The following is a 23,393-nucleotide window of genomic DNA, read 5'->3' on the forward strand; positions in this document are numbered from 1 at the left end:
TTTGAATGCTAATTTAACACAATGTGATTTTATGTTATTTAAATATTTTGTATTAAATTTATATTAAATTGAAATTTAAGATTTCTTATTGTTAAAATTTATGAATAAGCAAGTAACATAAAAGAAATATGTTTTAAAATGTAAGAATAAAGAGAAAATATGCGTTAATTTAACATATAAATGTTAATTTTACTGAAAAACATACTTTCATCCACAATTTACTTACAAATTGTGTCACTTTTTGCATTAGTTTTTTATATAATATTTATATTATACTTCCTAACAATTTGTATTGAATTCATCTTAATAATTACAAATATATTGTTGATTTTTTAATCATTAGGCATCATCAATTATTGAGACCTCTACTTTATGAGAAAAAATTTCTTTCATTTCTTTCATTTCTTATTATTAGATACAAATTATGTAATTAGAATATGAGTATAAAAATAATGTTAAATAAAGCTTAAATATTTTTTGCATTATTAACTACAATGTTTTATAAAATAATAACGCTAAATGTGTGTGTGGACTCAATAGAATTTATCAAGAATCAGATTGTTATTAAAGTCGCGAAATCTTGGTATTGATTTTTAGAATTTAAAGATGTAGCATGAAATTAAAGCTCTAAGCCTCCCAGTGAAGATAATTACGTTCAGCCAGTATTCACTCGGAACATTAATTTTAATTACCATGCCCAACTGCGATGTAATACGCGATGGATGTAACGTAACGGATGATGAAAGGGGGGATGATTTTACTCGCGAGACGGAAGCTCGATATTTTCGAGCAAAATCTTTCTTGTGAAAAATGATAAAAAGACCAATAGAAGAAGCAATCATGTGATGTCAAAGTATTGGCAGCGCATGCATATATATAAAAATTCATACAAAATTCAAGCTGCAACTTTATTAAAAATGATAATAAACTCTTAATACACACGATAGAGTCCTTCGCTTTTTTTCTTTGAAATATTAGAAACACCTAGCTGAATAATAATCTATATTCTTTTCGTAAAGAAACTTTAACAACTAGAGAACAAGTTTTATACGGTGTCAGTTTCTGTATTCTCATATATCCCCCTATAAGAATATTTCGGAAATTCATCTTAAAACGAAAGACTCGTATGTAGAGTATAATTCATTTTACAGCTAAAAAATTTTTATTTTTTTATTTTCAATTAATTCTCGTTTACATTGCAAAAATTTTACGAACTATTAAAAATATTAAAAATAAAATAATTTTTGTTGAATAATATTATATGAACAATATTTAAAAAATGTAATAAATATAAAATTCAAAAGTATTTAATATTATAATTAGTTGTAATTTTTCGTAACGTAATATCAGTGATAAAATTTATCGTTTAAAATGTAAATAATACAATAACCTTTCAATTTATATTTATTTTATTATTTATGCACTGTAAAAAAATGTCATTTTCGGATTACTCAATAAGTAAACTCTTTGGATAACTGGACTATTTTTTCTTTTGTAGTTTGGAATGTCATCTTTAAGATATTGAAACATTTTTATTTTAGACTTTTGCATTTTTATATGAAAAAAGGACACCTTAACTTTGATCGCTCTGTTAAAAATCATCATACCGCAATTCAAAGAAACTTAAAGCTGAAATTTTGCTCTATCGAATGGTACAGCTAATTTTTTTAAAAAAACATTATAGATATAACATAAATAGCTTATAAATTTTTGTTTCGATCTAATATTAAAATAAATATATTTAAATTACAACACACTAAAGCGGGACGTTTCAACACGTAAAAAAATATTTTGCTGCTCCAGTTAGAATTATTGCTGTTTTTTGTATCCGATAGAAAATTATGTATCATATGCATAGAATTTATAGCACAAATCTAAATTCTATCTCTGTCATCTATATGATTAGATATAATACATATCCAATAACGTAGTACTTGCTAGAAATTTGTCTATTTTAGTTAATTTTCGTACTTAGATAATTTTCGCTATAATTGCAAGATCACTTTTTTGAGTGAACTTGACTGACAAAATGAGTCTGTTTCAGAATTTTTTTAAATATCTTCTATCGATAAAAAAAATATGTGTTCAATTTATCGCAAATTATACTAATATGATGTCTCCTTCGCAGGTAGCAGCTCCGAAACCGAGGACAGCGAGCAATACGTACCCGAGTTCCATCAGATGTCAAGTAAGCGTCCATTTTCAAAGCGTCGAGCGTCTGTTCGCTCTGTTCATAAGCGTTTCCGTGAACCATTCGTACCCAATATACCTGTCGTCCAATCCTATTGATTATTGCGGAAAGATAGCACGCATTAGTCGCATCGCGTCGCATCGATACGGCGGCAATGTCTGATAATTCGTCCGGATAAATAAATACGAGATTGGAATCCGCGGAACAGGATTGAATGAATGTCAATCTCCGCTGAAATCACCGTTGAAATCGTGTATAGTACACGGAAGTGTTTCGCGCGTCGTAGTTCGGATTCGAAATTGGTTGGAAAGTCTGCACGCTGTCTGAAGATTTAAGACTAGAGATCCTATATTAGAGTCTGGCCACGAGATGAACTTTCGATTGGTTCGCCGTTTTTGTCAACTTTAGTAAGTCAGAACGTAACGTAGTATAACTTAGAATGAGATAGCATAAAAAGAGATTATATCTACACCCTCCTTTCTCATTCTTGTTTTAACAAAATTGGCCATACTCGAGTCTAGATTAAGAGACTCTCTAATCGAGGCACGAAACAGCCATTTTTGATTGACCTGCCATGTTTTAACAATTTCTAAGAGAAGAAAAATGAGAGAAAGAAGTAAAAAATAGAACAGAAAGAGAAAAAAATAGTAAATGAGAATCAAAAAGAATCAAGAGAGAGTGAAGCGGATAGCGGATTCTCTTCTCTGATTGGTTCCGCCATTTATAGCTCAACTTCCGCAAATGTACATGTGTGCATGTACGCATATGTACATACACACAATACTAGTGCGGTACAATACTAGTGTATGAAGCATCGTATGTTCCATATCTCGTACTCACTTCAACAAACGGCGGCTTCCGGCTGAGTCTGCTTCACTCTCCCTTGATTCTCTCTAATAAATGTATGTCCTTCTTTCTCACTGATTTTGTTTAATGAGACTAGAGAACCTGCATACAAAACACGGCTCTTGTCCAGACTCTGATTAGAGGTAATCTAGATGAGAGTTTCTCAAGTCAGAGATGCGGACGCAAACATCCGTCATCTTTTTCAGGACACTTATCATGGAACAAGTTGGAATGGATTCCGATCGGAATTATTTCCTAGATTTCTATTATGTTTTCTAGGGAAAACGGAATAATTCATTCTGACATGTTCTATATAGGTACCCAGAATCTGCTTAACCCTGCGGAACTGACAAAATGTGTACAATTACTAACGTTGAGTCCGTAAGATTATATTAATTAAATTTAAGAAATCAAAATGACATAATTCATATAAAAAATATGAATACTATAATATATTTTAATAGAACTAATTCACAAATCTATAAATAAACAAATTTACAGATGTAACTTAAAAAAAATTAAATTGTTTAACATTTTTAAGAGATAAAAAGATTTGTAATTAAATGTATGTCCAATAGACCCATCAGCTTTGGAAAGTTAAGATAGAATAAGACTGATGCACATATCTACATCGTTCTACCTTAAGTAAGTCCTAAAAGATATGATGAATCAAAACAATGGTGTCCAATCTCTAATTTGAAGATCTCTAGTCTAAAACCTGTTTTCAAAAATTAAACCTGTTCTCTAAGGTACACGCATTAAAAAAGATTTAATAATAATCTAGTCTAGATAATAGTCACTGGTGATTGTATTACTAAAACTTGAGAGAGAGGAAATAATTTCAATTAGATATTCGATTAATATGAAATGCAACTATATAAATGCTTACTTTACCTTTTTTCTAAATGTTATCTTACTTTTCTAATTATTGAGAGATTTTTAATATTGCTTCTATCTTCACCTTTTTTTTTTGAGATTGTTATATGACACCTGTCTTTATGCATTTTTTCCTAATTATTGGTTATTATTATTATTATTATTATTATTATTATTATTATTATGTTTAGTAGCGTTTATTAAATATCGCACTAATACGATAAACAAAAATAACAAAATATATAACTATTACTTTTTTTTCCGTGTCGAAGACATGTCCCGAATTGCGTCTCTTCGACGTCCTGGCAAATTACTTTGAAAAATCAAGAGACCCGAATCGGAGTATATCCGGTAGAAATGGAAGAGAAAGAGAGAGAGAGAGAGAGAGAGAGAGAGAGAGCCCTTTTGTAAATAATCAGAAATGATCTTATTAATTCATCGAACGACCCGTCCGCTCGCTCAATTTAACGTGTAACCGTTGCGTAATTGGCGAATCAATTAGCGACACGCTACACACCGCACGTACATGTTTAATTAACCGTCGACACTTTCCGCGCGCGCGCGTTTGCGGTTTTCCCGCTCGACGACGGCCTTTTTGCATCCGTTCGCGAACGAACAGCGGGAACCATTCAATTTTTTTCCCGCTACGTAAATCGCGACTGTTAAAAGTCGCGGCGGCCTCGCAGCCCGATGCGGCGGGATGCAATATCAGTCCTTTATTAAAAACCGGCGAGAAGACGCCCGCGGGGCACAGTTCTTTTTAGCGTAGCGCAGAGAGCGGAAAGAATCAACACGGGGCGCCTCGGCGATCATCGATATCGGATTACGCGAGTAAGCACTTTATATTAAGCCAGCGGCGATTCGTTCCGTCTTTTTTCTCTTTTTTCCTCCCTCCTATCCCCTCCCCCCCCCCCTCCCCGCCTATTTCTCTATCTCATTCTCTCTTTCTCTCTTTCTTTTTCCCCATCGATGTCGCTTATTAACGTCGCTATCGATACGCCGCGCTTTTTTCTGCAAATTATTATGATAAGCGAGGCAGACAGCCGATCGTGCGCTGCACATTCCCAACGCTCTCTTTCGAAATTCCATGTAAAGCGCACGGGCCGCAGTTTACATTATTCCGGGGCGCAAAATTCGCGACGAACGATACGTGTAATTCAGCGTCGAGCAGCGTTGAACAAACGTATCGTCGAACATTTCAACCGGGCGAGCAAACACCCAGAGGGAATCGGGGGCTAGCTAATGTCTATATGCACACCAACATGCACACATGCGAGCGAACGCGCACGCAATTCCCAGGCCGCGTATCTTTCGCGTAATATTATATGTAGCTTGCGACGCATTTAGGAAGAGATACATGCTCGTATGTACTTGCAGCCTTACCAGTAGATTCTTATGTAAAACATCACGAAACGGAGAGTCGACATCTTTGAACAGTGGTGCTTCGAAATTTCTTATGTTACTTAGACTCAATTCATGAGTAATGTTGGAAACATAATAAGAAGTATTAGAAATGTTAATGTTTCAATTTTAGTTTACGATTTCGTTTCAAGTCCGACAAGCCGAACCGATTTTTCGTAAGAATCGCACAAACAATCGAAAAAAGTTAAATTTTCAGGAAATAAAAATGTCTCATTTTCAAATTTTTATTATATAAATATGATAATTTCTATTTAGATATTTGATAGATATAAGAACAAATTTAGGATACATTAAAAAAATTAATAAATAAATGAAATATTTCTAGATTTTTGAGAGAAAACACTTCTCGAGATGCTCTAATTAAAAAACTAATTTTATCCAGTTATTGTAATTAATATCATCATATCGGTATTCAAATTAAGATAATGCTCGCACGAAATTTCGGAGATTCAGATGCGAATCCCGATTGAGATGATTTTTGTAATAGTTGTTTACAGGTTTTTAATAACATTATTATTAAAGTGACGATCAGTTAATTTAATTGTAAAATTACTGTTTCAGTTTATTGCGTTCAGACAAACCGAATCGACACACAGTCTATAGAACTGATAATTGTATTTGTATATCCACATATGAATATCAATAATATGAGTAACAATAAGACCTGCTTTGATCGAAAAAGGCTTACTTCTCTCTTATTCTTAAATCGATCTATTTCACTTTTTACTTGATAATATTCATACTACTATTCATAAGTTAAAAATGAAGAAGAAAATATTATTTATAGTGTAAAATAATTTTTTCATTTTTTATTTATCAAATTTTATACTCTTAACAAAAACATTTTTTACAAGAATTAAACTCTCATATTTCCCATTTTCTGTTTGATTCTTAAAACAAAATTATTCATGCTGATATGATGCTGATTAAAAAACGACGTAGCGCCATAATTCAGATTTTGAAAAATAGACTTTGGTTCTTGTAGAAAATCCTTCAATTATTTAATACTAAAACGTACGTGTGTGTTTCAACATTTCGTTTTTCTATGAGATACATAGCAAAGTCCCATTGAAGTCCCGCTATGGAAAATAATTATTACAAGATCTCATGGACGATACAACGCCGAGATAATTCAATCTATCCTGGCGCGCCGACGCGCTTCTTCCTATCAGTAAACTTCCAATGTTTACAAATACAATTATTGCCGGAGGCTTGTGACTTATGCTTCCCACGACCCCGGGAGCCTGTTTGATTTACTGGGGGCATAGCCCTCGCCCTCGCGAAAATCGTCGGCACCCCATTAGACCCCACCTTCCCTCTCACGTGTCGTTACAGCGATGCGTCTTTACTTCCGGTACGACACGCGCCGTTATGTCCTGACGCCCCGCCGGTTCTTTTAGCTATGAATTGTCCGAAGAAAACGATCGTGCGCTACGCATTCAACAAACAATAGTAATGATATTCAGAGGGGCCTGCGAGACTGTAAAAGTTATTCTCGATCGTGACATTAACGTCGTGATAAAAAGAAGATTATACATCGCGACAATTGTTTCATACAATCGTTTCACTTGCATTATATAGGTGCGAGCGTGAAGCAAGAGTCAAGCAATTGCACAAGAAACGGCGACAATGGCAATTATCATCCGCAGTATCAGTCTACAACTGTACCAGTCGCGCACAATCAAAATAACGATTTCCTCGAGATCAACTCGGACCGTTGCTTTGAGTAAGTTCGAGATAAAACTTGTTCCCTCTTTTTGCAATAATAAAATGACGCTACTTATAAGATACTTGTAACGTAACTATATCTATAAACTTGAGGAGCAAACTTTTAAAATGCGTTTTGTCCAAAAATTGTACTCGTAATTTTCAGAAAACGAAAAAGAAAGAAATTATATACACAAGAAAACTACGCACTTTATAGAAAATAACAATATGTCAATTTGTAGAATGTAAAATATTAAATAAAATTGCTTAACAATTGTTAAAAATGTTAAACAAATACATTTTGTTTGTTTGTAGTTAAAAACATAATGCACTTCGAAATGTCTATGTTTTTTCAGCATATAAATTAATGATGAAAAAATGCCTTCTGAACATCTCGGAGTAGCTTATAATAAATCAATGTTCAACAGTGAACACTACACCAACTCTAATTAAAAAAATGAAATTTTGGACAAAACGCATTTTGAAAGTCTGCTCTTCTTAAATTGCTTCTCTCGCGAATAAGCCCTAATTTATACGATGCTTTTTTTATTAATAATTAGTATGCTAGTTTTAGTTCATTTTGAGCGAATTAGAAAACTATAATAAGAAAATATAATTATATATATTATATTAGGTGAAAAATTAATCTAATATTTGTTGATATTTTTTGTCTTTAATCTTTGTTATCTTAAATGCTAAAACTTTAATTTGTCGCGCTTTTCACTTATAAATCTTTTAGAGTACTTTAAATACTTTGCATATTTTTTAGAACACTAGCAGTTAAATATATAATTTACAGAATTATATTTTTTTAATTGCTACTTTTTAAAAGACTAGTTCATTAAAAGACTAGCACGCTAGTTGCTAATAAAAAAGCATCGTATAAACCAGTAAGAAAGAAATATCCTGTGCTCCGTCAAATTTGTGAAATTATGTAAAGTGAAATTTTGCGTGTGTTACTTGCTCGTAGGAATCGAAAGATAAATGGACCGGCTAGTAAGAGTACGAAGGACGTTGCCGTGAAAGAGGAACCGACGGACCGAAGCTATGTAGAGCCACTTCCTATAACGAACATATCATCCACAGCGTCACAGGAAAATGGTAAGCGAGATTCATGCAATGACACACGTTTAGTCAGTATCGAGTATCGAGAAGAAGAAAAGTCAGCGCGGTTCGCTGACTTTTATCTCTGTACGAAAGTCCATCGCCGTGACAAATCCCAGCATAAAGGGATCCACGTGGCGCTATTCTACCCCATAGAGTCCATAAATAATCGGAGAGTACAACGAGGGTACCGCTGTCCATTAATCGATTCGACTTCCGATTAGCTCTTTGAGGGCCCCAAAACTGCGATACAGCTCGATAATGATCGTTTCGCGCTGTTGTTAATTGTTCCTCGCGTCTATTCTTTGCAATCGTTAAAATTGTACTAACAAAAATTCAATAAAGCCACAACGAATCAACGGAGAAATACAGGAAATGTCGTTTAAAAAATTTGTTTTCTATTTATTATAAACTGCATCTTTTGCATGTGCCATTTTACGAAATATTTACTAAAGTAACAACTTTTACTTTTGTATGAGAATCAACATTTCTTGTGATCGTTACGAAGCTCACGACTAATGCACTGGACTCACGCGTGACTGAGCATGCGTAATTGAATAATTAAACGATGCTTTCAAGTCAAAAAGCTATGGCAAGCCTCTTGTAGATTTCAGCAAAAGTTACCGAAAGAAAAAAAAGATCGCCAAGTGCTAGAGATCCCGAGAGAAAACGTAAGTCGAAAGCTGTTTTTCTTTCGACCCGTGCAGTGCAGAGAAAATTTTCAATGCAAGATTAACAGTGTCTTTAGTAATTGCATTCTAGCTTGAACTCTTCGAGAATTCTTTCCTTGTTCGTTAAATCAAGAATTCAAAAATTTTTAATAACAGGACTTTTGTCATTCATTATTGTACACAATAAGAAATATTTTATATTTGCGTTGAAATCGGTTCTTGTTAAAATTTTTCAACATTTCCTAGTGTTAAAATAATACAATTTATGAATAACAATTAAAGTGTAAAAATATATTTTAAAACGTAAATTCTAAAACAAATGAATAAAATGTATTAATTTAACACATTATAGGTAAATGTTTACATATAGATAATCTTATAGATAATCTTACAGAAGAAATATATACTTCCACACATTACAAGTAATGATTGGTGTTACATTTTTCATATCAATTTTTTATATAATGTTTATATTTTATTTTCTAATGTATTCATTTTATGTTAAATTAACATAAAAATTTAGGTCCACCTAAAAAGACAAATTTTCTATTTGTGTAATGATTGCTAATACAAGTAAATCTTATACAGAAAGAAAAGATTTTGCTGAAGTATTTCAAAAATTTAACTAGATTGAGAATAATTTTATTGGCTCATCAAAATAACTATGTAAGATGCTTAAACATACTGTTTAAACATCTTAGTAATACTGTAAAAAAATCTGATATTCTAGCAACTAGTTTAAGCGTTCTACATAATTAACTTAATGTCCCAAATTATTTACAAATTTATATCTAACTATTCTGAACTCAACAAAATCGTTCTTTCCGTGTACATGAATATTCATTTGAAAGTTACGATCATTTTATTAAGTTATACTTTCAATCACAAAGAAGTGCGCGAAACATACAGTGCTATTAAGTAATATTTCAACGACAATAATTATGATTTTTCTATTGAAATATTCCTGATAATCTAATAGATTGTAAACCAAAAGCGAAAATACGCAGCACCACCACCCATCGCCGCCACTCGTCCCGTCTATAAAAGGTACAGTCAGTGAGGGGTTGCAAGCTCATGCTTTGTAATCAGACCGATTAGTCTTCCTTTATTCACGCACACATACAATCGCGAACCGAATCCTTTAGGAACTCGGTTACGCTATATATCCATGGCTCGACACTGTATACGCGATGTTACCCGCCTACTACCAAGTCACCTGGGATTATGCTCGTGCTTCTCTTCGCGTAATTCTCCCTACCATTAAGCCGTTTTAATTATTTACACGTAGTTTAGGTTAATAATAGGATACATTCCCTATCGCCAGTATCGATATCCCGCAATCTACTTACGATCATTCAATTTATTTTTCAAACGGAAAAACCGTCTTGCATTTTATCCGCTAAAATGATTGAATGTTTTAGTATCCTTTATTTTTAAGTAAAAATGCATTAAATAAATTGATCAAAGCGTGGCGTACGCTTTATTTATTCCCGTAAAAATGTATTGTAAAAATTCGTTGCACAGTCAAAAATATTTTGTGTTAAAATTGATCTTTGTTAAAATTTTTAATATGTCTGAGTGTTAATTTAATGTGATGTAATAGTTTTATTCAAATTTTGTGTTAAATTGATATTCAACATTTCTTACAATTAGTGTTAAAATTAATAATTTGTGAGTAATTAATTTAAAATTAATTAATATATTTCATAAATGAATAAAATGTATTAATTTAACATACTATAAATGTTAATTTTACTAAAGAAATTATGCTTCCACAATTTAATACTTGTACATATTATGTGAATTACACTTCTTATGTTAATTTTAACATGATAATTGTGTTTCTAATATATTCATCTTGTATTAAATTACCACAAAAAATTTGAGTAGATCGTTTGAGATACGTTAAATGTGTTAAATTTAACACACAATTTTCAACTTCGTAAATTTCCAAACGGCGGTATCGGCAGAGAAATATTTAGAAAAGATATGAGATAATCGAGATCATCTCGTTTAGAGGGGACAAACAATTCGGAGAGCGATATGTCGAGAACGGAATAGTAATAACCGGTTAATGGATACCGATTGGTTTCACAGTTCCACTAATTAATACGAGCAGAGGATTACGTGGATTACAGAGATCGTGACGGTCTATTCTACCCAGAGTCACTCACGCTCTCGTATTCCGCGTACGCGGAAAATTCGTCCGAGCGAAGCTTCCATTCGCATTCAGATCTAATCTTTGATTCACATGTCGCGATAAATATTTCGACCGGGAGAAAAAAAAAAGAAGCGTACTCTGGGCATGCGACGAGATGGAATACGCAAAACGAGTATTTTCCCGTATGTTCGGGAAAGGACAAGGCGAACTCTCGTCAGGTTTCGCCGCTCGTCAGGTGGGTGGAAAATAGAGCTTGCATTATTAACGGAGCACTATGCCGGAATTCGAGGATCAGCGAGGCAGAAGAGAGGAGAAAAAGCGAGAGAGAGAGAGAGAGAGAGAGAGAGAGAGAGAGAGAGAGAGAAAGAGAGAGCACGGGCAGAAAAGGGAGGAAGAGCAACGCGACGGCAGAATGCGCGTTTCTCCTCGTCTGAGAGTGGACGAGAGTGGAAGCCATCCTCTTTTCTGTAGAGCCGAGCCCACCCCGCCGCCACCGCCACACCGGCCGTCGTGTTCCGCCGCCCCTATGACCAGTCCTGAATTCAACCCTTCTCCAGCCTCCCTCGGTGGTGGTACATCGCCACCGGTTTCATCAGCTCGCGATTAATTTTAATCTAAAACCACCCGCAAAGCCTCTGGCCCGCGCTCTGGCTTGCTGAGGCTGAGGTCAACCCTTTCGCTACCCCCTAGCGCCTCTCTCTCTCTCTCTCTCTCTTCGCTTTTCGAGAAAGTGCCAGATTGGCTCCGGAGCTTTCGGTTCCCTTCCGATTCCTCGTTTGAGATTCGTCCTCCGTTCGTCAAAACACGATTTGAAGCTAAGCGATCAGGAACGATTGAGTTCCTTCGAGTTTCTGTACCGATATTGTTCTCGTTAGGAATAGAATGACAGAAAAATTCAGTCACAAAGTTTTGTGTTTATCAAATTGTTAATAACGTTTATTCATCTATAAAAAATAAACTTTCGAGTATGAATTGTATCTCATTAAAATCAGAGTAATAATTAGCATTCAAAATAGCCATGCATCTTTAACTATAATACAAGCTTTATGCTTTATTTAATGCGCTCCGAATACGTCAACGATGACCGCGTATTTTTTAATGGATAAATTCTCTCAGACAATGGAAGGATCTTTGGGTTACCAATAATGAAAATCTTTTGGTGCAGTGTCTTTTCTTACATATTTTATTCAAAAGACATTGTGGGAACTCCTTAGGAGACATCATCTGAACTGTAAAATATTTCTTGGAGGTCTGTACTATGCCTTCAGTATTTAATGAAATCTAATTAACATTTCAGAATTCATTTTTTTTTTCTAATATACGTTACTGTGATACCCAGATGACAAGTTGACATTATCTATTATATATACTATTTGTTACTAATGTCAAAATGTTTTTAGTATCATTTTCTCAAAATTACGACAAATAACATTATCTAATTCAGGAATATATCAACAAAAAGTCAAAATGATCAGGTATTTTTGTATTACGAAAAATTGATGTCGCCAACATAATCATTTTTTACTTATTGTTAATCGAAAAGATGACTTTGAAGTTGTCTTACAAATTTAATATGCGGGAACATTTTCTGGAAGTGTGCAACGATATTATATTTCCCTCCATCCAAGATGTGTCTAATTGGGATAGATATTGCAAAATTTACCACGATATCCATCTCGACAGATGCTCGTTGGATAACAAGAAATGATAGTTTGCTACCTAAGTAATAATATGATGAACACACAAAACTGTGTTGCTAAATTTTTTTGTCACCCTGAACAAGTTTGAGCTTGCGGAAATTTATTAATAAAGATAAAGAAAAAACGCGGATGATCCAAATATACGTGTTCTTTTCATTATTCATGAGAATTTTTTGAATTTTGATACCACGATAACAAACTTAGCAATCATTGAACACATCTTCGCAGAGTATTCCTCTTTCCATGACAGGACTTAAGCACGAAGACGATCGTAAACCTTAGAATAGGTCTACAACTTTGCTTTAAGAGGCCTTAAGTCGTAAGTCGAAAGAGACAATCATTTCTGTCTTTAAACTGTTTTCGCGCAGTCTTTGGGCTTCAACCGTTAGACTTAAGCGAATTGAGCAAAATCCTTACGGCCTAAAAGTACAAGTTCTGTTCCCGATATATCGTCACTTACAACTTACAGTTTACGGTCTCTTAAAGCAAGATTGTGAACTTAGGGAAAAAACGGCACACAAAAAACTTAAAGCAGTAAGTAGAACGTAAGTCATAGTTGACCAAAACGTTGTGCATTGACCTATAATTACGACTCACATTTCACTCACATCAGTTACAATCATCTTTGTTGAAACCTTAAACGATTTGAATTAAACTTTTACGGGACTTATTTCTATCTACGCGGGGATAGAAGATTCGAAAAAATATTTTACCGATTTGCATCGTCCGGCGGAAAGGATCACATCGCTTCCTCATATTTTCGGCGTCGCTTCCGAATTCCGATGGCCTTCGCTCTCGCCGTTGGATGCATCGTGACGTCGCTGCAGCAACGTTTATCGGCGCTCTTCTCGACCGCTCGCGCGGCTTCTCAATTTTTCAATATTCCCTGTGCGCGACTTGGAACGTAACCGGATTACGGCTCGAGAATGGCTCTTTCGGTACTGCGACGTCGACGGGGGTTGGCGGCAGCAGCCCCCGAGAGTAAGAGAGAGAGAGAGAGGGAGAGAGAGTGAGAGGAGCGCGGCCCGATTAATATACATATCGCGCGAGCTCTCGGCTTTCGATATTTCAGGGGGCACCATTGCGCGCAGGTTCCAGCCCCCGGTGGGCTTTGAATATCCACCAATTTCCTGCTGATATTTGTGTGACGAGAGCGTTTCAACCGGCCCGGTGCGTGAGTGCAATCGGTAATACGGAACGCGCTTTATGTCCTCTCGAGAATTTCTTCCTCGACTCTTTCCTCTTGTCCGCCCTCTCTATCTCCCACCCTCTATGAGGAAAAAACACCCGCGGATAATCCGATGCTTTTCCCGCGTCTTCTTATGTTGTGACGGCTTCATCTTACGAGCGCGATTGCAGAGGTGCTGGGACTCGAAATATTTTTGTACACGCTGAAATATAAATTCACCTTTCGTAGACTTAATTACATACATCGATTATATTATGTTTAGATTGTATTTACTGTACTGTACATGATTGGAAAATTTATGTTTTTAACACATTTCACGTGTCTCAAATGGTCCACTCAAATTTTTGTGTTAATTTTACGTAAGATAAATATGTTAGAAAATGACACAAATATTATGTAAAAAATTAACATCAAAAATATAACACTGACATTGCAAGCAAACTGTGAAACATATTTAGTAAAATTAAAATTTATATTGCATTAACAGAAATTTAAATTAATATTTATAAATAAGTAAAATTAATTTATAATTTGTTAAATTAATATATTTTTTCATTTATCTTAGAATTTATATTTTAAAATATATTATTTTTATATTAATTATTTATTTACTCATAAATTATGTTATTTTAACACAATTGTACTATTTTCAAATAGCACAATATTATGTTAAATATTATGTTAAATTAATACTCGATTATATTAAAAATTCAAAGATGTAACAAAGACCGAATTTTAATATAAATATAAACTGTACATTATGTATGGAACAAAATATGTTAAACAAAATTAGACGTAAAAATATCGAACTTCAAGAACCGAGGAGGACCAACGTCCGCTAATCTAAAATCAAATTATCGCTACACAGATAATAGTGATTCTAAGATCACACTGCATCTTCTTACAGCGAACAACCTAATTTACTCACAACGCCAACAGCAACAATACGGGAACGTGACAAGGGATCATAGAGGATCGTCACCGCCACCCAGTCGTCCAGCCAGCGCTTCTTCCTCGACTTCCCAATGGCAGTCGACCTTCTCTGTTTCCTCCGAGGCCTTTCTGCAAAGACAGGAAAGCTGGAATTCCGAAGCTTACGCGAAAAGAAGCGGCACGCCGACTTGGACTGAACTGGGCACGCAGCTAGATCCCAGGAGCTCGTCTTGGGATCGGCAGAATGGCTGTTATCAGAAAAAAAGCTCGCCCATTTCGACTTGGAACCCGGACCACATTAACAAGAGGCCGTCGTCTGCGACCGGCGTATCAGCTTGGAGCGACGTCACTGTCGGTTATCAGCAACAGCGACGTGGTTCCCTACAATTGTGGCAGTTCCTCGTAGCCTTACTCGATGATCCCGCGAATGCACCTTGTATCGCGTGGACTGGACGTGGAATGGAATTTAAACTAATCGAGCCGGAGGAGGTTCGTAGAAAACGCTTTTATTTAATGTTTTATTTAATTAACCAATTTAATTTTCCAATAATTAACTGAGTAGATAATTAACTGAGTAGGTAAAAAACGAGCAAAGGAAAGATTTTAATTTAAACTAGTATATCATCTCATATTTATTCAATTAACTAGTTACTTGATGTTATAAAAACCATGGAATGTTTCGATTATATTAAGTCTTCATTAGACTTAATATAATTGAAACTTAATGTAGTCTGATGACAATAACATGAATTTAAATTAAAACGTAATGTTTAAACATTGGATAATTCTAAATTTGAAAGATACGAAACATAAAATCATGTCGTCTAAAAACTATCGAAACTATTTCTTCGTTGGATGCCGAGGAAGAATGGAATCAAGATATAAAATTGTGTGAAGATATAAAATTGAAGATATAAAATTGTGTCAAGAGACTTTTTATATCTCGATATGTATACGAATACACGCCTCAGATAATGAACTCGTGTTATCGCTAACAGGCAAATGCCAAATTAACTTCCCAAGTTTTACAATAGCTTCCTTACTTTAAAAGTGACAACTTAAAAAGTTAAATTTCTCAGGGAAAAACTATTTTGACAGAATTTGAGAAAATTATAGAGAAAATTATACTGATCAAAAATATCAGTAAAAAAGATATATCCTTAATCAAATAATCAAATCATTTTTGTCATTTTCGTTTTATAATATTTAAAAATTATCTTTTTTGAGTTGTGATGATTTTAACAATTTTTTTAAGAAATTAAGTTCACTTTTAATAATTGATAAGGTATTTATTTAATTCATTCATGGTAACTCGAAGAGCACTTGTTTTAATTGTGTTACGTTTTTTGAAATAAAAGTACAAATTATAAACTATAGAAATCAAAGGCTTAAACGGTCTAGGCTGGATCTTAAATACTTGTATAATTCTTATGTGAATTTATATATTACGTATGTAGTCCCCAGAAACGCGTGCCGAAATGATTTTTCGGTCTTAAAAACGCTAATTCTACTAAACTACCACAATAATATCACGAATTAAATTAACTAGCAATTTAACAAATATTTGATGCTTATTCGCATCTTCGAAACGATCTTAATAATGTTGAATAACATATTAAAATCTGTAAATAATTAATTCTTTTGTATGTCTTTTATCAGAGATACTTATTATATATGTTTCTATTGGCAGGTGGCACGAAGATGGGGTGTTCAGAAAAACAGACCGGCTATGAATTACGACAAGTTGAGTCGTTCATTGAGATACTACTACGAGAAGGGCATAATGCAGAAGGTCGCTGGCGAACGATACGTGTACAAGTTCGTCTGCGATCCGGAAGCGCTCTTCAATATGGCGTACGGTACCGGCGCGTCTTCGGGGATTAACGGAGAAGTTCCAAGTAGTATGGTACGGAGCCATGCGGTGCCCGGGAAAGGAGCGGGCGGCAACGAAGTTCCAGATTTGATGAAGCATCCCGCCACGGGGTATAGCGACGCGGTTTTCGCCATGTATTCGAATACTGCCGCAGGTTATTAGACTTCATCGACATTAATTATTTTATATGCATATCAAAACTATAAAACGCATTTGCATAAGTAATTGCATAAAGTATTTACAAGAAATTAATATTTTAATTGAATTTTTATACAGTGTACGGGTCTTCCAGTCTCCATCATTTGCATCAGTACCTCGGGGGTAACGAGGGCTTCAAAACGCCATCAAGCAGATATCACCCCCATTATCCCCATCAATACAGTAGCAATCACCACCACCATCATCATCATCCGGCTCCGAGCTACACCGAGACCTTCCTGAACTATAGTCGATTGTCATCACACGAAGCTGCATTCGATTCGAAGGCACATGAACCGCCAGCGAGAGATTCGTATACTCAGGAAACAGAGAGTACCAGTAGGGAACGGGAACCCGTATCGATACCGTACGACAACGTGCAGAGATCGCAATTACCGGCCTCGACTGTACCGTCGCAATCCTCGATACTGGACGGCGCGGCGAGCTCAAAGCTCGAGCAAGCTCCGTATACGTGTTTAGGCGTTGGAAGTTGCGTCTGTTAAATAAATGTGATCGAATCTGTTATTTGCATATTATTCGAAGGAAGATCTCCTATCGGTCATGCCTGACGATTCAAACGGAGCAAAGCTCTGAGGACGTATGTACGTGGTATTGTAAATAGCGCTTATTTTTCCGCACCGATTATCAGACTTCCTGGAGATATAGATTAATAAATCTATTTGAGTGCGAATTCTTCAATTCGGGTCAATGCGTTATCTCCGATCGTTACTGAGCGCGTGTTCTAGTAGTTTATCGCAGTTGTAATTTATTTTATAAATATTAAATAAATCTTATCAATAGGACGATTATTAAAAATATGATACATGACTAGTACTTTTTATTTACTACTCGACAATTAATGACTCATTAAGCACTGAGAGAAAAAAATGATTGGAATAATCATAATTTAACTATAATTTATAGTCATTTTTTAGGCTAAAAAACCATAAATTTATAATTATTTTAATCAGAATTATGGTAACCTGAACACTGAATTATGATCATAATATGTATTTATTCAACTAATTGTATAGTTGTCTTACACATAAATCATATTTGCATATAGTAAATTATAATGTAAAATGTTATAATTATACATATTAGATTATTATTACTAACATTATAGTAATAATAACTATAAAATGATGCTCCCAACCATAATTATTTTACCATGCAATTATAGTCACAAATACAACATACTTTTCTCTCAGTGCGTAGACTAGAATACTGCGACTTTGACATAACATGATTATCCCACATCTTTTCATTAATTAGAAGCAAAAATCAAAATATAAAAGCGTAAATAAAGTGAATACGGCAGCTGTGGAATTTTACATCGTTTCGCGCGTTGCAAAACAAGAGCTCGCAATCTCAAAAAATCGACAAATATTAAATCATAGGATGGATCATCCTCTTCACGCGTCCTCGATGTGACGTAAGTGCGCAATCGCGCATGTATTTCGGGCTCTGACATATATGAATCAAGCGTGTTTATATACTTTATATCGACCTCTCGCTTTCCCTCGCTCACTTCGCCGGTCGTCTTTCCTTAACGCGTGACGAAGCTTTGCTGACAAGTATAAACGGTGACTTAAGCCGACTTGTACTAGTCACCGCCAGCATTGCGATTCAAAAACTACTAAGAACACTTCACGAATAGAAGTAGCATCCGAGATTTGATAATTCTACGAGTGTGATAATTCTAATTTGTGCTTAACTTGAGATTATACTGTACAATTATTCAACGCAATTAGGAGCAGTGAAATTTTGTTGGTAAGTATTTTTGTTATTTCATCTATCTTTAGCCACTTTTTCGTCAGTATCTTATTACTAAAAAAAAACTTCAATAATATCAATTATATATTTTCCTAATTTCATTTATATGTATCTTTAAGTAAACAATGAAGTAATATTACTAGTATCCTTCAAATGTAAATTTTGATGAGTATCTCTGCTGTTTTATTTAAACTTTAATTATTTTCCTATTAGTTATTTATTAACTTCAACAACCGGTTTAACCGGTTTTTTGCTATAATATTTAATTTCGTACATATACCTATACATATATACATATATCTTTGAATGGACGATAAAGTAACATCGCTAAGGCATCTGTCAAAAGTAGTAAATAAAATTGTCCGGTTTAAGAAAAACTTCGCTTCATAATATAATATAATATAATAATATAATTTTAATAATAGAATTGAATGTCACACGTCGCTCCAAGTATGTCGCATTTACAACAAACAGTGGTTGCCAAATATAACAATTGAATGGCTCGCAATCGCTATTGATCCTTTCAGTGTTATATGTGTAGCTTCCATAATCCGAGGACTACGTCAACGATAAAATTGACATACGCGCTTCGCATTCTGATTGACTGTCTCTCCGCCTTCGGGCGCATCCTCTCCTGATGATTGGCTGTGTCGCTCCAAATCGATTCCTCCGTGCACACATCACCAGTTTCCCGAAACTAACTTTAAGCGATGTCAAATACCGCTAACGCGTAATTCATCATTTCCACGTCTTTATTGAGTTCCTAGTAGTGACAATCGGAAGCGATGAAGCGATTAGCAATAAACGCGCGTAATCGCGTTACTCCAAAATCGATTAATATTCATGTTACTGATGAATAATTCATATTTGCGCGTTTATATTTTTTTCATACGATATTTATTATATATGGTATTGGGAATTGAAAACTGAAAGAATTAATAAATGATTTATTAAGAATTAAGCGGAATAAATATAATAATTGAAAGAATTAAGTGGAATAAATATAATAAATTGGCCCCAAAGATGATGTAACGAAATAAGAGTCGTATAAAGTAATGTAAATACAATACGTTACGATATATTCCTCAACTTTCTAAACTTTCTCGTTAGAAAGATGCTACTAATGCATAACAAATTTTATTTACACAGATCAAAATGGTGAAAACGAAATCCTCAGAACAGGAGGAAGAAGGCATGGGTTTCAAGAACAAGCAGAAAGCGTTGGATACTCTAAAAATTTTGGACGGTCGTGATACCATTTATCAATTTCATGTAATCATGAATTTCATCAGTCGCGCGAAAAAAACGCTCCAGATTACACGGAAGGAAGAGAAACTGGCGAATCTGCGTGACGCTCTGAAAGTCTTCGAAGATTGGATGGCAGATTACAAGGAGAATAATCGAAGAAAAGAGAATCTCGCGTATCTGTTGATCGAGACGATCAAGGCCTTCCGTAGCCTCGCGAAGAAGTACGACGTGTGGGACGACGGATTCTTCAGGTGAAGACCCAGATAGAATACAGAAGTCATAATAATTATAAAGGTGTCATCATGACTTTATTTAGCACTTATAAATTCACTTATAAGTAACAAATGAAGTTCTATGGTATTGTTCTCATACAGAACTTTATTTGAGAAACGTTCTAGAAAAATTCTTAGGATATAGGGATGTTTTTCTGCACGTCTTTTTCAGGACGTGCCTTGGAGATTTATTGTATGAGGATTATCCAGAAAATAAGTTAATAAAAGTTTTCTGTAAGTATATATTTGTTTTCTTTTTCAACAGGCCAACAAAACTTACTTTCTAGAAAATCCTCGTACAATAAATCTCTATCATGACTCTATATGTGTTCTACCTAACAAACTATCGCAAAGACTCGAAGCACTTTTTAGTAAGCTAATATCAATTTTCTTTAGGGCATATATGAACGAGAAGGGTGACTACAAAAGCCTACGGAATGTGAAAGTTCCTAACGGAGACACCACGTGGGACATCGAGAGAAACAGGCGTCTGAAGGAGATCATTAATAGGATCAAGAATAATCACGTCCAATGGTATGAGACGGACGTAGGCGATTTTCGGGGATTACCGACAAAGGAGCATGTGCGATGCATCGTGCTCGGATATAGTCCTGATCCTATGAAACTGAAAAACTTGGCAGTTCAAGTGCGCGAAAAATTCAATGAAGAAGATGATGACATGGACGTGGAGGAAGAACGAAAATCTGGTAAGTTTTTTTAAATTTGTGTACAAATTGAAACAACTTTTCAGAAATGAACTGAGAAAATCTACAGCTTTTTTTATTTTTCATTTATGTGAATTTTAAAATATTCTAAGATTTCTTAAATTTCTCATTCTATAATTTTTCAAAAAATATTTTAAACTTTTTCAGATTTTATAAGATGTAAACTTATAGAATGAGAAATCTGAAAAATCTTAGAATATTTTACAATTCATTATATAATAGGATATAAAGAAATCTAAAAAAATGAAGACTGTCTTAGCATTTCTGAAAAGTGTTTCAATTGATATAGAAAGTCTGAAGAATTTTGTAAAGTAATAAAATTAGTTTAAAAATTTGAAAAATTATATAAAAGATTATAAAAAAAATTCAGGCAAAGGCGTTAAACGATCTCGCGATAATTCATCGAGCAGCGACAGTGATAGCGATAGCGATAGCAAGCCGGAAAAAAAATATACAAAGCGTTCGTCGGAAGCTGAAGAGAACGAAAAGAAGGAAAATATGCTGAGTTTTAAGGATAAAGACAAAGCTTTGCAAAGCATCAAGTCCTTGGAAGGCAGAGACATATCTTACCAGTTTTACGCGATTAGCGGACTGGTGAAGCGAGCTGAAAGAGTAATATCGTGCACAAAGGATGAGCAGAAGATCAAAAATATGCGGGAAGCTATTGAAATCTTTGAGAATTGGATCACCGACTACAATGTGAAAGGCCGATCGAAGGAGAACTTCAATTATCTAACAATCGATATTGTGCGAGCCTTTAAATCTCTGGCTGAACGATACAACATCGAAGACAATGGTTTCCTCAAGTGAGTCTGTGATAAAAATATTGGAGAAGAGATACAAAATTGGGTGAGATTAAATTTTATTGACATTCTTATTGTTTAATTTTACAGAATTTACGAGGAGGTGAACGGCGACTACAAGAAACTCAGGTCTGTCCGATTTCCGGAGTCGAACGTTACATGGGATGTGAAGAGAAACGAACATCTTCGGGAGCTGGTGAATTACATAAAGGAGAAACATGTTCAATGGTTTGACACAGACGTCGAATTCCGAGGTTTGCCTACCGCAGAGCACACCCAATGTATCATGTGGGGTTTCAGCTACGATGTCGCCAAGCTAAAGAAGCTACTACCCACATTAAGCAAGAAACTCGAACCTGCTGATTAACGTTATGATTTATTATAATAAACATTGGATTACTAGAGCGTCGCTTTGAAAACCGATACGCTTCCATGATTAAGCGTGACAAAAGTGAGAAAAAGTACATTGTTGCACATTCATATTTTTTTATACGTTACACATTTAATTGTTAAATGTTTTACTGTGGTAAATATTTTTTCACATATAATTGTACAAAAATACACGTGCATAAAGCATTGCATATTTTAAGGATGTGCATGATATTTAATATAGGTAAAGAATTACAAATTAGTGGTTAGAAAGATCAAAAGACACGAGTAATGTTTATTGGATCTATAAAAATAAAGTAGTTGATTATAACATACATTAAGAATTAAAACTAGTTTCTTATCTATAAATTAATCGGAAACATTTCGACTGTACTAAGTCTTCTTCAATTTATAAATAAAAAATAATTAAACATTGGAAAGAAAGATATAATATATTAAAAACATGAAACATGATATCATAAGTTGAACATAATACATTAGAAAAATGAGCGCGAGCGTGATATGATAGACCAGCTACTGATCTATTATGCCGGAGGTCCCGAGTTTTATCCGCCAGATAGGAATCAAAATATTTACGCTCATGTCTTCTGTCGATAGTATCCTTGCCCACAGAAACATCTCTCGAAAAATCCGCCGTTCAGAATCGGCATTAAAACTGTAGATCCCATATGCCTTGTGGCAATTGAATAATCAACGTATGCATCAGAAGCATATAAGAAGGGTATAACATTAGGCTAGAGGCCTGTTATACCCTTCTTATATGCTTATAATGCGTACATTAATTATTTAATTGTAAGAAGAAGACATTAGAATGATGTGATGGAAAAACATTATTAAAAGTACATAATTTTTAAAAATGTGATATGGCTCTAAGTTTATAATTAATATCAATTCAACGTTTCAATGTTTCAAAGTTAAAATCGCATGATCACCGAAGTACTGGTAAATAAAATCAAAATAATAATGAAAATGAAAAGTTATTAGAATAAATTGAACGCATTATAAAGAATTAAATTAAAACGCATAGATGTAATTGTTTTATCAAGAAGAAAAAAGGAAAGAAAGAAAAAAATTTATTATAATTTATTATTTATATGGTTATATATGTATAATTTCATAAATATGTATATACATTATTAATTAATATGTAATCCTTATTGTATTAAAAGAATTTTTGTTGAATTTATTTATATATGTAATTTATTTATATAATTTTATACATAATTTTTATTTAATTATTTATGTTAGATTGAAAAGGAAATTCTTTTTTTAGCTCAAAATTATGTAAAATATATTTGTTATGCAATT

General features: G+C 34.2%; 2 protein-coding genes across 2 annotated transcripts in view; both read left to right on the top strand.

Moving 5' to 3' along the window:
• Nucleotides 1–17,689, top strand: part of Ets96B (ETS variant transcription factor Ets96B) — a 29,956-nt gene extending 12,267 nt beyond the window's left edge. The window contains exons 4-9 of the mRNA XM_011057774.2: nt 2,129–2,188; nt 6,917–7,061; nt 8,013–8,143; nt 14,775–15,289; nt 16,491–16,827; nt 16,950–17,689. Coding sequence (XP_011056076.2) covers nt 2,129–2,188; nt 6,917–7,061; nt 8,013–8,143; nt 14,775–15,289; nt 16,491–16,827; nt 16,950–17,374 — 1,613 coding nt within the window. The 3' untranslated portion in view covers nt 17,375–17,689. The remainder of the gene's footprint in view (nt 1–2,128; nt 2,189–6,916; nt 7,062–8,012; nt 8,144–14,774; nt 15,290–16,490; nt 16,828–16,949) is intronic.
• A 681-nt stretch (nt 17,690–18,370) lies between these two features.
• On the top strand, nt 18,371–23,271 carry Ude (Uracil-DNA degrading factor). The gene is made up of 5 exons (XM_011057776.2): nt 18,371–18,644; nt 19,797–20,146; nt 20,564–20,874; nt 21,263–21,698; nt 21,786–23,271. The coding sequence occupies exons 2-5, from the start codon at nt 19,803–19,805 to the stop codon at nt 22,060–22,062; spliced, it is 1,368 nt and encodes a 455-aa protein (XP_011056078.1). The 5' UTR covers nt 18,371–18,644; nt 19,797–19,802; the 3' UTR covers nt 22,063–23,271.
• Nucleotides 23,272–23,393: the final 122 nt, after the last annotated feature.

This window comes from Acromyrmex echinatior, chromosome 16 (genome assembly GCF_024713525.1).
Source record: "Acromyrmex echinatior isolate Ae372 chromosome 16, ASM2471352v2, whole genome shotgun sequence".
NCBI lineage: Eukaryota > Metazoa > Arthropoda > Insecta > Hymenoptera > Formicidae > Acromyrmex > Acromyrmex echinatior.